This window comes from Periplaneta americana, chromosome 16 (assembly GCF_040183065.1).
Source record: "Periplaneta americana isolate PAMFEO1 chromosome 16, P.americana_PAMFEO1_priV1, whole genome shotgun sequence".
NCBI classification, from domain to species: domain Eukaryota; kingdom Metazoa; phylum Arthropoda; class Insecta; order Blattodea; family Blattidae; genus Periplaneta; species Periplaneta americana.
Genome location: NC_091132.1, coordinates 154,716,168 through 154,732,694, shown reverse-complemented (window position 1 = coordinate 154,732,694; position 16,527 = coordinate 154,716,168). Strand labels below are relative to the sequence as shown.

The window sequence follows — 16,527 nt, the reverse complement described above, 5'->3', positions numbered from 1 at the left end:
GCCAATAAACGCAGACATCCTAGCGAAGACATCCAATAATACAGTCCGGCGAATTCATTCTTGCCTGGATGCAAATGGCGGGCACTTCCAGCATTTGCTATGATGTCACCACATTTGTCGTAGAATGAGGTAAGTCGCCTTCAAATTTCATTGCAATGTCTTCATTAGTATCGGAAATATTAAAATAAATTCTGGGTTCGATAGAGTGTAGGATACACTGTATAATTAAAAATTTCTTAATTCATTTTGGAAGTACGAAAACTTATTATGTTTTGCTAAGTTATTAATGCATGATCTTTTTACTTTCATAGAGACAAGTACAATACCATATTTTTCAGGTTGGTACGATATTCGAACTTAACTGATCTGGCAACCCTAGCTGAGGATGTCAGTCTCTTCTCTGCTGCTTGAATACCTACTCTGTGTTTAATGAATGCTGACGTGTGCCACGTTCCCTGAAAGTTGACTGTTGTGGACTCACGTTTTCATCACTCTTTTCACTTTTACTTTTCCAATTTTCGCCACGACAATCTTTACTGTTTTAATTCTTCCAAAGCTCACCAGTGGATCATTTGAGTGTGCCGTAGCACACTAGCAGAAAATAGCTGTAATGGAACAACTAATAGTAAATTACTGCACTGGAGGAGAAATTATTTATGAAGGAAGAATTCAATTTCTAGTCACGAATTTGGTGGATTTTTAAGTGGCTCATTTTACGACACTTTATAAACTGCAATGGTTATATAGTGCCTGACAGAAATGAAGGTGATGGCAGTGGCTCAATGTCCATACATACAGCTAAAACCCGGGTTCAAATCCCGGTGCCGGAGAGAATTTTTCTCTGTTCCACCCATCATTCATCATATGATGACGCAGAATTTCTATACGGAGATATTATATGTACTTCGGTACATTGTAATAATATATGATATGCGAAAAATAATCACTTAGTGATTTAAGACAGCGCTTACTCTGTAGGATCCCAGCCACTTCGTCACTCATAACGAATGCACCCCTGCACATGTACGGACATTGTGCCACTGTCATACATCTATGACGCAGTGCATGAGGGTAGGCCACTATAGGGAACCCAAGAGGTGAAACTTAAACTGAGAGGATTCAACCCAACATCGCGATGGGAATGCAGTGTGACTTAATGGGTAAAGCGTCAACATGTAGAGTTGAAAACCTGGGTTCAAATCCCGGTCCCGATGAGAATTTTTCTCTGTTCCACACATCATTCATCAGAGCATTCTGTTAACCAAGGATATTTCGTATACCATAACAACCGAAAATTTCTATTTTGTCTTCATCCACTGTTTATTATGTAAATGTGGTATCAATCTCCTATCTTTGTAAGCATATTGTTTCATTCGTCAAACGTGAAAATGGGTTTCTTTTAATTCTTTAAATAATGACCTCAATGTTCTTTAGGTATGAGAGAGTTAAAACAAATTAAAATGACACACACACACACACACACACACACTCACACACAGACACACACACACACACGCGCACGCACACACACACACACACACACACACACACAAACACGCATGATCGGACGCGCATGCACTTTTGATTAAACTAACACTCAACAACGCAGTGAATTGACAAAACACCAATATAGCGCAAAGTATTATTGCGCAAGTTGAGGTTAGTCGCATCTCGTACTGAGATATACCGAATCGATACCATCTCCCCAGTACGCCAGTCAAAGTCTTAGCCATACCTGCAGATGCTTCAGACACAGGCCTCGTAGTGAAGTCCATCCTGGAATAACTGCGAACAGTGAACTTCATATGTGGAAGGCCTACTATCACTAGATATAACTCAAATTTTTTCGGTTAGGCTAAGCCTTAAGAGGGTTCACCATTGGTAATAATAACCAAAACGTTACTCTACATTTGCTCGCAACGGTTTGGGAAATAATCCCAGAAATACTTCAAACAGGTAACTTTTTATCTAGACACCGGTTCACTAGATTCACAGACATGCTAATTGTAACTCCACGTCTTTGGACGAAATTGATACAATGCCCCTTTTCTGACAATTTCTAATACTATGTCATTGCATGGACTCAAATTTTTACATTACTAGATGTATAATGAACTGGTTCAGTTTGTTTTTGACAGTACTTGTGTCCTCACACTAATTTATTCCAGTTTAACTTCATAATTACTGCCGGGTAAAGTTATGAAGTATACATTACTAAAGCTTCAACACGATTCCTTTGCTATGATCATTCATTCAATCATTGATTCACTCATTTAGTGTTCTCCCCAAGGGCAGGTCTTTCACTACAAACCCAGCTTTCTTAAGTCTTTCCTATTTTCTGCCTTCCTCTTTGTAACCTCATAATATGATACATATATCTTAATGTCGTCTATCATCTGGTATCTTCTTCTACTTCTTCTCCTGTTCACCATTCATTCCAGTGCATCCTTCAGTAGGCAGTTTCTTCTCAGCCGGTGACCCAAACAATTTCTTTTCCTCTTCTTGATCAGCTTCAGCATCATTCTTTCTTCACCAACTCTTTCCTACACAGCTTCATGTCTTATTATGTCTGTGCACTTCACATGTTCCATTCTTCTCCATATCCACATTTCAAATCCTTCTAGTCGCTTCTTTTCACTTCGTTATTATGTCAATGTTTCTGCCCGATACAATGCCACACTCCAGTCCACACCTGTGGAGTAACGTTCAGCGCGTCTGGCCGTGAAACCAGGTGGCCCGGGTTCGATTCCTGGTCGGGGCAAGTTACCTAGTAGAGGTTACTTCCGGGGTTTTCCCTCAACCCAATATGAGCAAATGCTGGGTAACTTTCGGTGCTGGACCCCAGATTCATCTCAATGGCATTATCACCTTCATCTCATTCAGACGTTGATAAAGCGTCGTAAAATAACCGACCAAAAAAAAAGCCACACTCCATACAAGGCACTTCACTATTCCTTTTCTTAAAAGTTTCCTTGGTCATTGCAATCCTTCTTTTGACTTCCTGACAGCAGCTGATGTTAATGCTTACAGTACACAACAAGTATTTGAAGATGTCAACTTGCTCTACTGCATCATTTGGAATTCGCAAGTTAATCGTCTCTATTTTTCTTTCTATGACCATGGTCTTCGTCTTATTTGCATTTATATTCATCCCATACTGCTCACAGCTGTCATTTAGCTCCAGTAGCATATTCTTTAGTATCATTTCCTCTTCTGCTAGCAACGCCATTTAAACAGCAAATATTATGCACTTTAATCTTCTTCCCCCTAGTATCTCTCCTTTCATGTTCTGAAAACAGTTCTTTACTAAAACCTCCAAGTAGATATTGAACAGTATATGTGATAAAGGACATCCTTGACGTACTCCTATCCCTATTTCACTTCCTCCTGACATTTATTCTCCTATTCTGACTTTCACTCGTTTCATATAAACATTATTGAACAGACTTCTCTCCTTTTTTTTTTAGTAGGTTATTTTACAACGTTTTAGCAATTTCTTAGGGCTCTCTTCCTAATCCATACCAATTTTCTTTAGGATTCAATCAATTTATTCTCTTAAAGCCTTTTTTAAATCCACAACTACTCTATACACTTCTTTATTCTTCTCCAGGTATCTTCAAGCGATTGCCCTTAGCAGTACAATTGCATCTCACGTACCTATTCCTTTCCCGAAGCCCAACTGCTCTCTTCCGAACTATTCTTCCATGTTACAATATAATATAAACGTCTATTCAGAATTTGCAAGAGAATCTTCGCTGAGTGCGATATTAGACTGATACTCCTGAACTCCTTACATTTGTTGGCATTATTTGCTTCGATATTGGAATCAACACTGTCTCCATGAAATCTTCAGGCCCCTCGCCTGTCTCATATATTTCGTTGCATAATGATAGAATTTGCTTCTTGTGTTCACCCAAGCATTTCACTAATTCAATGGGGATTCCATCACCTCCTGTTGCTTTCCCACTATTCATTTCCTACCTATATTAAAACTGAATGCACTTCACTGACAGAAAAAAGGAAGTAAACTATACTACAATACTTTGATGTATGCTGTATCCATCCGGATGAATCAGAACATGAATTCTTTGATCTGTACTCACCTCAGGTTCACGTTTCACCACAGGAAAATAAATTGGCACCGGATCGTCCTCAAATTTGATCTCAGATATGAGAATATGGCTATGGTCCTCATATTCCTCCTTTATACCAGTCACATGCTGATCCGAAAAATTCCGTTCCTGCAGTACAAAGAGACATCTAAAATGAGCAATTTATTACAAGGTGTTACAAGACAACTTCTAAGTTTACTAGGTTGTTCTCTATGTGTCCACAGGTTACAACTTGATCACAACCCACAGTATGTGTATTACATTATGATGAATAAGGCCAGGATTCATATGCAAATGCATATTTTCATGCAAAAACCTTTGGTAGCCTATACATGTTATTAAAGTCTGTGATGATGAATACGCAAAGCTAACTGTTCACAGTTTTTAAATAATCAGTCCATTATCCTATATATAATATACTAGTGTGCATTATATTGAAGCATATCTTCAACATGGTATTAGATTAACAACAATATTTGCATAGTTTTGTAAAAAAAAAAAAAACAAAAACAAAACACTTGATTGCTCTGTTGCCAGAGCATAATACTTTTTGGATGACTGTACTTAATGGCTAGAAATTCGTTGTGTATGAAAGGAAACTGTGGAAAAACCACCATTGCCTACTTTTGTTCCATTGAACTGCTGCACAAATGGAAACATTCCCAAATATCCCTACCCTCCTTTTCTATGTTTAACTTATTCTGAGTTGTTGCACTAGGTGTATTTTGATTCGTATCGAAAAGTACTCAAACATCATACCAATGAGTTAACACATAGTTCGACAAGAAGCTTTTGGCAATGTCCTTTCGACAAGTATGAATGGAGAGCATGTGGGACATGGAAATTATTCACTGTCGAATTCGTGAATTGTACCACTATCTAAATTAAAAAGAGATTACATCACAAAAGGGTTATGTTGCATTTAGAGGCGTGAGAGAGAAAACAATATGCAGAATCATGAAGATGGTATAACCCAAAATTTTGGTATTGCTGTACTGCATTGCTAAGCCAGTCATATTTGATTTCCATGAGTGTACATTAATAGTTTCGCATATTTAATTCCTCACACGTTACACTTGTCTTCTCTTATATAATTAGTTCTCAGGAAATGTTAATAGTGGGTGAAATGAACCCAGATTAATTTCCTCTTCCAATGGAACTTACTTTCAAATGTAAGGCCACGTTATATCATAAATACTGGTATCAGTAGACAAGAGAAGAATCTTGAATGAAGTTCCCACAAAAAAAAAAATAATAATAATAATTTTTTAGAGGGAAACTATAGCGAGCAGTGCAGGATTAGAAAGGAAAAATGCATTCCATCCTTACCTCATTCAAGAGTAGTTCCAATAAAATAACTTCCTGGAAATCGCAAACAGGTAATAATATATTTATACCTATTTGCAGTTTTGAATGTGATTTCAAGTTTCACTGGTTGCTCTCTGCTTCCATATAGTCAGTACCCAGTTTATTACTTGCAGCATTTATATCATAGGTAAGAAAAATCTTATGTTTAAATAACGGGAAGCAGACAATAAAGATAGGCGCTCAGTTACAGGAAATAATTTGGTCGCTGTGTTCGGATTTTTATTTTAGTATCGCTCACTTGTCCGAATTTCCGAATGAATCATCAAATTGTATTGTAATTTAGCGCTAAAGCGCATTATTTCATTCCAGTGTTCTGAACTGAACCTGAAAATAAAATTAATATCTCTATATACATTAATTAAATTATGAAGGACATACCTGATTAATTTAACATTTTCCCAATTTCATCCCATATTTCTTTCTCTAAATTACGTTGCATTATTCTAATTTCGTAAATTAAAAAGCTCTTCATATCATAGGACTTAATAAGATAAGCTTCACGTCATCCATTTCATTATATCTTAGATATTAGAGGGATTGAAGGTCTTGCAGTCGATATATTTGCCATGACATGGCCATTATATTCTCTAATTTGATCTCGGACCGTACAGAAATTCATTTAGAGTTTTGTGGTCAGAATTCTGAAGGGAATCCGGTCCTATGGTCAGAGGCTATATGGTCAAGTGGGTGACGCCAACTTTAAAATAATGCAAAGAATAAAAATCCGAACATACCATACGGTTCCATTGTGGTTACTGGACGCTTATCATAACAGCAGGAGGATGGCTGAACATAGCTAGCGTGCATACATACAGACAATACACACAAACACATAATACAATATTCAACCAAGGAGACACACGCACGTACACGCACACTCAAAATAGAAAATGTAGAATTTAATCGGAACATGTACATATTATGAAATATTCTGAACATTCTATTATGGTCGCTTTATTAGGTACTGTAATTTATGAAAATGTTAAAAGATAGGCCAGTTCTTGAAGTAATGGCGCCAATACCTGTACGTAGACCTACAAATAAAACATAATTACCTATATGAAGCAGTAAATGTATTGAGAATTTTAGACAAAGGCACAGACACAGCAAACAGAAGTCGTGTCCTTAAGTACAACATAATACCAAACTCACTGTGGAATGTGTAGCTTGGCAACCATTAAGACGAAGTGTAACAAGCAATTTTGCTTTCAAATTTAAAACAAAAAGTGAGATAACAGTTTAATATTAGACTTCTCTGAAACAAGACACAACCATTAATGACAAAAACTGGTTATACTTTTCCTATCTCTAGACCAAAGAGTAATGTACAAGCCAATCAAAATATACCATAACCTTTGGAAGAACACAGTGAATTCCTTGAGCTCCACTCACCTCAGGTTCATCTTTCACCACAGAGAACGATATTGGTTCCAGATTTTCCTCAAATTTCATTTCAGATGCGAAATCATGGCTCTGGTCAACATATTCCATCTCAACTCCAGTCATATGCTCATCCAAAAAATTCCGTTCCTGCAGTAAAACGAGACATCATAATTGGACACTTTGGGATTCTTTTACATTAGGATATCCCTTTATTTTCGTTAAGTTTAACAAACGATGACGTCACATTGCCGCAATGACTTTAAAACAGGGCCTATGTAAACACGACATAACAATTACGTAAACAAAATTATCGTGAAAACAATACATTATCCCCTTTTAAAAAGAACAGATACAGTACGCACTTATTGACAATGTATCACGAACACCGAAATTACGATAGAAGGGCAGAATACAATGTACGTATATGATGTAACTGTAAATGTCGTCTTCAGTTTAAGAACAGTGTTTTATTAAACTACTCAGAATTCACTGTAAGCACACTTGTGAATCACATTCCAAGGTATCAATTCAAAAGAACATGCAAAAGTGCAAAAGACGTTTTAAAAACTAATATATTATTAATTATTCGTATAACATCTTGGGTACATCAAATTCCTTATAGTAAGCTGCAGATCATTCCACCATCGAATAAATACTCGTATATAAAGTGCATAAATACATTTATATTTATTTACTGATTATAAATTGTCTTCCAAATTTTCTGGCCTCAAGCATGGTCAACAAATGTTTCTTTTCTTTCCTCAGCATGTTATGCGAACAGATTCAGAAAAAAAAAATGGAGAAACTAGCGCGCACATACTTCTGGTGATTTTGAAAGTGAAAAACATTGAATTTGTAACGGACTTTTTTGCGGAACTCGAGTTGAAATCGAAAGGATTTTATAGCGATATATTTTGGAGATAGAAAAATTGTTAGAACATATATATCAAATCACGATTGCAATGAGAGGTGCGTCGTAATGGAGATGAATATGTTGCGGTGACTAGTCAGAAAAAGAAACGATGGATATGAAAGACATGATGCTCTATAATATGAAGAACGCATAACTTGTGTTAATGGTATAAGCACTCAAAAACAGTAAGAAAAAGAAAAAAATAATAATTTAAAATGCACACATTTCGTAATGTAACTTCGTTTATACTTCGCCCATGACAGTAACTTCTCATGCACTAGTACTGACAATGTCGCTAACAAAAAAAAATTACCAGCACACCGCTTGAAAATCTTGCACTCAATCACTGTCATATTCATCTTCAGGTAGACCGCCATGATAAAGGCCCTTGACACCTTCTAAGCCAACAAGCAAACATTCTCATGGGGAGAGATAAAAAAAGTAATTTTTTTTCTTCCATCATTAATAATGTCAAAAGAAGTGTTTATCCAAATTTCGGCCACTCGACCGCAATTACGAGGCCGTCTAGAAAGTGATTTTCGTTTACACGAAAAAAAGCACAATTTAATGGAAATATTAATTGGAACAGATACAGCAATATTTGCGCTATTTGACAACATATTCCCCACTGTGGCGGCCGGATACCTCAGTTGGTAGAGCAGCTGGCTACAGACTGGTAGGACCGGGTTTCGATCCCACGTGGTGACAGGAAGTTTTCTCGTTGCGAAACTTTGAGAATGGCTCTGAGGTTCACTCAGCCTCCTATAAAATTGAGTACCATGTCTTTCATGGGGGTAAAAGGCAGTCAGAACGTAGTGCCGACCACACCACCTCATTCAAGTGCCGTGGTCATGGAAAGCATGGGGCTCTACCTTCATGCCCCCCAAGTGCCTTCATGGCTGTTACGGGGATACCTTTACCTTTATTCCCCACTGTAACTGAGACATCTGTCATAACATGGGATCAATTTTGTGTCTTTGTGGTGTAGAAGTCAGCCACCTGGGATTGGAACCAGCATTTGACAGCCATCTGCATCTCTCTGTCGATCACATGATATGATAAATGTCTCAATCCCGGTGGGGAATTGCTGTGTCTGTTTCAATTATTTTTTTAAAACGAAACTGTGTTTTCTTTCTGTTTGCGGCCCCTGCTGGTGTACTTATTTTTTTATGGCCCTCATAATTATGGTCGAGTGACCAAACTTTGTATCAGCACTTCTTTTCACATTATTAACATGGTGAAAGAAAAATAACTTTTTTATCTGCCCCCATTGGAATGTTTGCTTGTAAGCTAAGCTAACCTAACCTAATAATAATGACGGTCTTAGCTTGAAGACCTTGAGTATAGTCTATCTTTACACAAATACTCTACAATGATAATACCGGAAAGTTCATGGTAAAGTGGCGAATGACTCGCCAGTGCTATCTAGCGGCAGGGATTGTAGGCAGCGAGGATAATGTGACGAATACTCCAATGAATTGTGATATGAGCTTTGTTCTTGAACAAAGACGTGATGTCGTAAGGATTATTCTCATTACAGTTGCACACAATGTCAGTTAAATGTTGAATTCTTTCTCTGGGTTTTGTAAAAACTACGCCTAGCAAAATATGCTAGATCTTTCTTTAGATTTCTAAAAGATAGAGATTGGGAGTAGTCATGTAAACACCAGTAGAATATTACTTTTCTATTACAAGATTATTATTATTATTATTATTATTATTATTATTATTATTATTATTATTATTCTGCAGTTATCTGCTTTAATCTTTTAGGTGTGCCATGCTCATATGGGTAAATAAACGCAAAAGACAGACGTTAGTTAGCAAGGTTTAATAGGTCGCGTCAGCTACTATCGCTATTTGAGTCCTTATCTAAAATTCTTCAAGAATTATAACACAAACAATATCATAAGCAAAATGCGAGCACCAACTAAAAGCGTTGTCAACCTTCTAGACGAAACGTTTAAAATTAGAGGGACAGAATATCTGTACAAAAATTACAGAATATATTCAGATCACTTTTGATTATCGGACTTCAATAACCATAATTTGAAACATTAGGGGTAAATAAAAATAGAATGTAATAAATTGGAAAAGTTTACCGGAATTTCAAAGACTTTTAATTTTTAATACTCTGCTTTTAATAACAGACTGAAGATAACAGTTATTACTTCACTAAATTTAACAACTCCTTCTTCCAAAACTATGAGTCAAAATCAAAGCACAATGAAAAAACCGCGAAGGTCCCAAAGAAACATATTAGATCTTGCATTGAGGACACTACGGGTTTTCTGATATCAGACACAAACGACAGTAATTAGATAGTGCAGTAGCAATGACATAGGTATTCCCTATGTTAACTGAAACAGTTATGTATTAAAATGCATAAATCTACTTTACATTGTTCATACAAAACAACATTTCTTTAAAGTTTTTCCGTATAAAAATTGAAACTCTTTACTTTTTTTAACCAAGTAGTGTGCCTTGGGATGCGTAACATAAAAATGTGAATTCTTGATTTTGTGAAGAAAGTGGACTCACGTTTTTCATAAGTGATTCAGGTAGTTATTCGTTCAAATAATTTGCCTAGTCCTACACTTTAAAGGCGTTATTCATATTTCACTAAATTAAGTTCATTTTTTTACGATGCAAGAAATCCTAAAAGATAAAAAATGGCTCAAGTGGAAATGACAGCTCTGAACACAGCAAGTTCGAATGCCGATTTAATTAAAATTGTTCAAGATGATGAATTCATTAGTCACAACTCTGCTTAAAAAGAAGGAACTGGGGAGACGATATTCCAATTACGACAGAAATTTTGCCGCAACTTTCCTTTAATATTCACCTCAAGGCTAAAGATTTTTAAAGAGAAAATTATGTTTACAATCAGATCTCTCAAAAATTGACTTCATGAATTTGGTATAGGCCCTGGTATAAATCGCACCATACAATTAATTATTAAAAATAAATTCCGGTATTCTACCATTGAATGAAAAGGTTGTAACTAATGTTGTTGAAGATACAGTACTTAACAAAAGTTTAAGACCATGAGCAAATTTCATATAATTATTTTCTGGTCCTATATTTTTGTTTCTATTTCCCTCATGAATATTTTGTCAATTATTTGGACTGTGATATATCTATCGACGCAAAGAAAGTAAAATTATGACATTTAATTTTCGAGTTATGATTTTAATGAAATATTTTGTTACTGTAAAAAATGTTACATTTATAATTACGGAATAATTTATTCATGCTAAACCAACATGTTTATTGTAGTGATGATTTTTTTCAAGCAATTTGAGAAGTGTGAGAACACATTGGTACCAGAAAGAAAAATTTAAAAAATTTTATTTTCGTTTTATAATTTTTTGCATATTTTTCCAAAATAAGGAAAATAATAGTAGAAATAACGTTAAGTAAAGGCATTCATAGCTTCACTGTGGAATAAGCTAACGTAACCGGACCTACGCCAATCGAAAGTACGTGCGCAGGAACTAAGGAAGCCGTGGTTTTCGCTAGTAAAGGTACGCGCGAAAATATAAACAGCAACCTGGTATGTAAAAAATTAATGTGAACGAAATAAGACTTCACTTGATTCGTAGGCATATCCAGTGAGTGGAGCGGGGATGGATCTCCCAACTAGATTTATCAGACTTTCAGAAGTTGAGTAATAAAATTTACACATTATAATTGACGCCGTCTTTGAAAATTTTACACAGAAGGATAGTTACGAGGCACTTATTGTTACTAATTCATATTCACTATGTTAAACATAACAGTATTAACATTTTTAAGTTAATACCTATGTTAACTAACATTAATGCAGTAATATTAAAAACAAAACGAACGGAAGCTATTTCTTTAATTGACCGCATCTGTATATATTGCAATTTAAATACACCGCCTCTGGTGTTAAGGGTACTGGGACGTGACGAGTGCCTATTTTAGCTCTTGAACTAGCAAATAACATATAGGCTCTACTGAAGCATTCCTATGTCACAGGTTTATGAAATTTATACCATGCATTAAACAATGTTTATATTATCTTTTCATGAAAAATTAAATCACTTATCTCCAATAGAATGTTTATAGGATGTCCCCAAATAAGGTAATTAGAAAATAAATTCTTATGCACGGTTCATCAGTTAGGTACACATATCTCATAGAATTTTAGTCAGACCTCTCTAATTTTTTTGTGGTACAATAAGAACATATCAAATGACAAAATGAATGCACTACTTTCTTGACTAAACATCACATGTGTAAAAAATAAAAAAAAAATTATTAACATAATTTTTTTCCAAAATTTTCCTTAGATTTGAATTTTTAAAAATTCAATGATGAAGTTTAAAAGAAAACCACTCCATTCATTTTAAAGAGTTAATTAATATGTACCTGCCACAAAAATTTCATGACTCTATCTTCATTAGTTTATGAGATAAGTGTACCTAAGTTTTGAAAAATCAAGGTTACGGGAAAATGCAAAAAACTGAAAACGTGTATTTTGTACTTCACTCACCAATCTAGAACATTCCAGCCCCATAATCATCCTGCTCCTGTGTTTCTTGGTCCTCTCTTCTCCTTTTGGCATTCCTCTTTCTTGTTCTGGCCTCTTTAGTCATTTGCAAAGCAAACTTTTCACCGTCTTCGAAGCGCTTCTTGTCAATGGTGTAAAGTGCAGTTTTTGTATTTGAGCCCACTTCAATGCCCAAACTCTCCAACACATTTAGTCTACTTACAGAACCATCATTAAAACAGATGACTGCATCTAATACACCCAGTTTTAAGGTTTTTAAACCCACAAAAACTGTTTTTGGGATGCGCTCCCATATACAATGATTAAAGCTTTCATTAGGGTTTTGTGTATTCCCATGTAAGCATTTTTTCAATAGCTCCTGGTTGCTGAGGTCCCTAAAGATGGGGTTTATTTCATCCATTACAGTTGGAGGCAGTGAATGCTGATGGGAATACTTATTTCCAGTGACTGAAGCTTTATTGTACCCACACCAGCAGTCTTAATCTGTACCTGGAGGACATAACGTGTGATATGGCTCCTCATCTGTGCTATACTTGTGGAAGTATATTGCCCACACTGCTCTTCTCATTTTTTCTACATCTTTTCCAGCATTCCTCCTTATGGCCAGTCCATAATAGGTTTGCAACTGATCTATTGCACTATCTGTTAGCCGCCCTGTCCCTGTTAGCGGTTTACCATCAGAACATTTTTTACCTTTCATGTCTTTACATAATTTTCTTAGTCTTGTTCCCATTCTCTTTTGCACATGTCCACAGCACTCCAGCTTACTTACTTCCACATTCCCATAAACATTTAATTCTTCAACTTTCTTATATCCCTTTGAGTCCCCATCTCCTAAGTAATTCACATACCTGACCTGATATAAATTCTCAGTCCTCTGAAAAATTTTTACTACTCCATCGCTCTCCATCCCACCACTGAAGCCATCATAATTTTTCATGCAAACATGTCCAGGCTGGTCTGATTTACAATTATGGCAGAATTTTGTCAAACATTCGACATCAATTACTTTCCCATTGTCTAGTGAAGTTGCAGTGATGACACCATTCAGGGAAGTGTGGCCTCGCTTCTGCCAGGACCCATCGAAAGCAGCAGTTATGTCCCTACTGTTTTCATTTAGAGCCACTGCTTCTTCTATAGCATTTGTCATAGATTTTTTTGCTACTCCTTCCAGACATTTCAACAGTTGGGAAGTGCAGAAATTAAATTTGGCAGTTGGTGGTGGGAGATCCATTATACCACACAGAGTTTGTGCTGGCTTCCTGCCTCTGCCAATACTTCTCATTCCATATACAAATCTTAAATTTACTTCATAACATTTTGTTTTCCCTACCTTATTGGATGTCATACTTGAAGCAGACTCTTTACACTTATTACAAACAACAGACAGTTTAGTTGCAAGCCCTCGCCTACTATTTTTATTTTCTGTAAGTTCAACACAGTCGACGCCACTACAATACTTACACTGTACAGTTTTCTTCACCAAATTAGATAATAATTGAATGTCCACAATGATAAAACCCTTTGAATATCCCTCATCACTAAAATAAAAGTTGTCATCACACTCTGGTTTTATGTGAGACAATTTTCTTGCAGAAGCTGAATGCACTTCTCTACTGCAGCTAGGCTCTGACAGGTTATGTTCACTTATATTATGTTTGCTTTTACTTACATTATCATTAAACACTGGTTTTCTTTTGCCAAACTTCTTTAATCTGCCCATTTTTAACACACGCACGCGCGCGCGCGCGCGCACGCACACACACGCGCGGTCTTTTGCAACAAAATTTACACGAGGTTATTCAAAACAAAATAGGAGTGCTTTCCACTGGGCTGTGTTATGCTCTTTGCAGTTTCAGAGTATCCAGAAGCACCAACAACAGCAAAGAAATTTACCCGGTCAAAATATTCCAATAAATAGCCCAGAAATTATAACATATTTAATAAGTTGAATTGGGCATTTAAAAAAGGGGCGTGCAACTACGACGCCATTTTTAAATTCCCTATTTTAGGGCATTTAAACCCAGAAAACCCTACAATATATATATTTTTGGATAGAGAATTTATTCAAGAATTCGAAAGCAATGAAAAGAAATGACATTTTTGGCCGATTTTCACGTCCTAGTATCCTTAAGATTTTTATTATTGTTTCTTTTGCTGTTGGTTCCATCCCATCATCCTTATAGGCATAGTACAAATCCCATCCGGTGAATAATGCCAGATTTCAACAGTGCCCACACTTATACAATAGTAATCTTATGCCCGGTTTCATCAACAGATGTTATAACTCTGCTAACACGTTGTTTCTTAACATGAGTTAAAATTTTTAACAATTTGTTAAGACTCTTGCATTTCACCAACATTTTCCTGCAAAATGTTAACTAACATGTTATTAATACTCGCAAGAATAGCGAACACAACGAATCGAGAAGGCGGTGTATGATTCATACGATTTCTGAATGCACTCCGTTGCGCTTTTGTTTGAACATCTGTGAAATAATGGCGCGCGAAGTTACCATGAAGAGGATGAGGGGCACAAATTTTTCTTCTTTTGAGAAAGAGTTGTTGATAGAACTAGTAAACAAGTATAAAGAAATTATAGAGTGCAAGAAAACCGATGGGTTGAAAATAAAAGAGAAGGACGAAACGTGGGACAAACTAAGAGACGAATATAATTCGAATGGGAGTGTGACATCAAGAACAACAAAACAACTGCGACAATTTTATGTTAACTTAAAAAGATCAGCTAAGAAAGCAAGGAGTGACGAACGGGTGGAAAGGTATAAAACAGGTGGTGGTCAATGTACAACTAAAGTTGATGAAAGTGTTCTGTCCCTCATAGAGGACCAAATAGAACCTAACAGCAACCCCTTCGACTGTGATTCAGAATACTATGGTAAGTACCAGTTGCATTATATTAGCATTATCTATTCATTCAAATTAAATTCGTTTGTATTTAATAACAATTTTATTTTATTTTTAGGTGACGCTGAAATAATTACAACCGAACAGGAAGCAAGATCTTGCGATATTGTTGAAGTCATAGCAGTAGTACACGAGGTGATAAATCACTTTCATTAACTATATATACTTTTAAATTTATATTATATCAAGACAAACTGTAAACTATAATTTGTATCATTGTTGTTGTAGGAGAATGTAAACAGAAAACAATTATCACTTGAGGACAACACAGCATCACTTGAAATGGGTACACCAGGCCCGGCGTCTAACACATCTCTTCTTGTCACTCCAGTTGTGAGTACGACACTTCTATTAAGTTTTTAGGTTATTTATTTTTTAAATTAAGAATGAAAGTTTAATAAACGGGGTTTGTACTTCCAGGCTGAAGCTTTAACAGGAGCAGAAAACTGTAACAAGCAGCAGACTCGCGTCACCAAGGTCAGTATCACAGCTGGTCACGTTGAGGGTTATAATAAAAGTCCGCCAGGAGTGCCAAAATTTTCACTGCTGATTTTTGTTTCCAGGCCAACCTTTGTCGTAACAACATTGCTGCACTTGCCGAGAGCAGGACAACTCTCTGTGAAAAAGAAATGTATTTAATCCAACAGAAATATAACCAGGAGCAACAACTGCTGAAAATGAAAATGGAAACTGAGAAACTAAAACAAGAAGCATTTAGAGAAAAATTAATGTACTATAAAGAAAAAAGAAAGCGTGTTGAGGATGAATAAGTTAGTTGCAGTGTATTTTGTTTGTAGAAGTTTGGTAGAAATGTATAGTTTAAGCGTGTTTCATGTAGTATAGGTAACAAGTTTAAAAATAAAACGTTTGTAGTACTTACAAGCGAAGTGTTGTTGTGCAAATGCGTTCCTGTAAGCTGCTGCAGTTCATTTTCCATGTGAATAGGAACAAGATTCTGGTTTCTAATGTGCCTATTCCTTCTTCTTTCTGTGATGTACTGATGCAGTGTCAAATCTTCTGGAGGAAGTTGATCCCTTGTCTCCACTGCAATGTTGTGCAACACTGCTGTCGCCACAATTATCGTCAAGGTTGTTTGTCGTTTAGTTCGTAGCCCCAAGCTGAGAACCGGAAAACGTCTCTTCCACACACCTATCATCCTCTCTACACAGTTTCTTGTCCTAATATGTGCTGCATTATAATTGTGCTGGGGTCTTGTTTCGGGATGAAGGTATGGTGTTAGTAGATATTTTCTTAAAGGGTATCCACTGTCACCTAAAAGGATACCC

At 36.1% G+C, this 16,527-nt stretch overlaps 1 protein-coding gene across 1 annotated transcript; it reads left to right on the top strand.

The window, feature by feature from the left end:
- The first annotated feature begins 14,585 nt into the window (after window positions 1-14,585).
- On the top strand, window positions 14,586-16,131 carry LOC138691481 (myb/SANT-like DNA-binding domain-containing protein 3). Its single transcript, XM_069813442.1, has 5 exons — window positions 14,586-15,212; window positions 15,300-15,376; window positions 15,470-15,574; window positions 15,662-15,718; window positions 15,805-16,131. Exons 1-5 carry the CDS (start codon window positions 14,756-14,758, stop codon window positions 16,009-16,011), a joined length of 903 nt encoding a protein of 300 aa, XP_069669543.1. The 5' UTR covers window positions 14,586-14,755; the 3' UTR covers window positions 16,012-16,131.
- Window positions 16,132-16,527: the final 396 nt, after the last annotated feature.

Bases quoted from the DNA above. Each gene is read 5' to 3' on its own strand.
- LOC138691481 (XM_069813442.1), top strand. From the start codon at position 14,756: ATGATTCATACGATTTCTGAATGCACTCCGTTGCGCTTTTGTTTGAAC. The intron at 15,213-15,299 runs GTAAGTACCAGT...TTTTATTTTTAG, and splicing joins CTGTGATTCAGAATACTATG to GTGACGCTGAAATAATTACA. The intron at 15,377-15,469 runs GTGATAAATCAC...TTGTTGTTGTAG, and splicing joins TCATAGCAGTAGTACACGAG to GAGAATGTAAACAGAAAACA.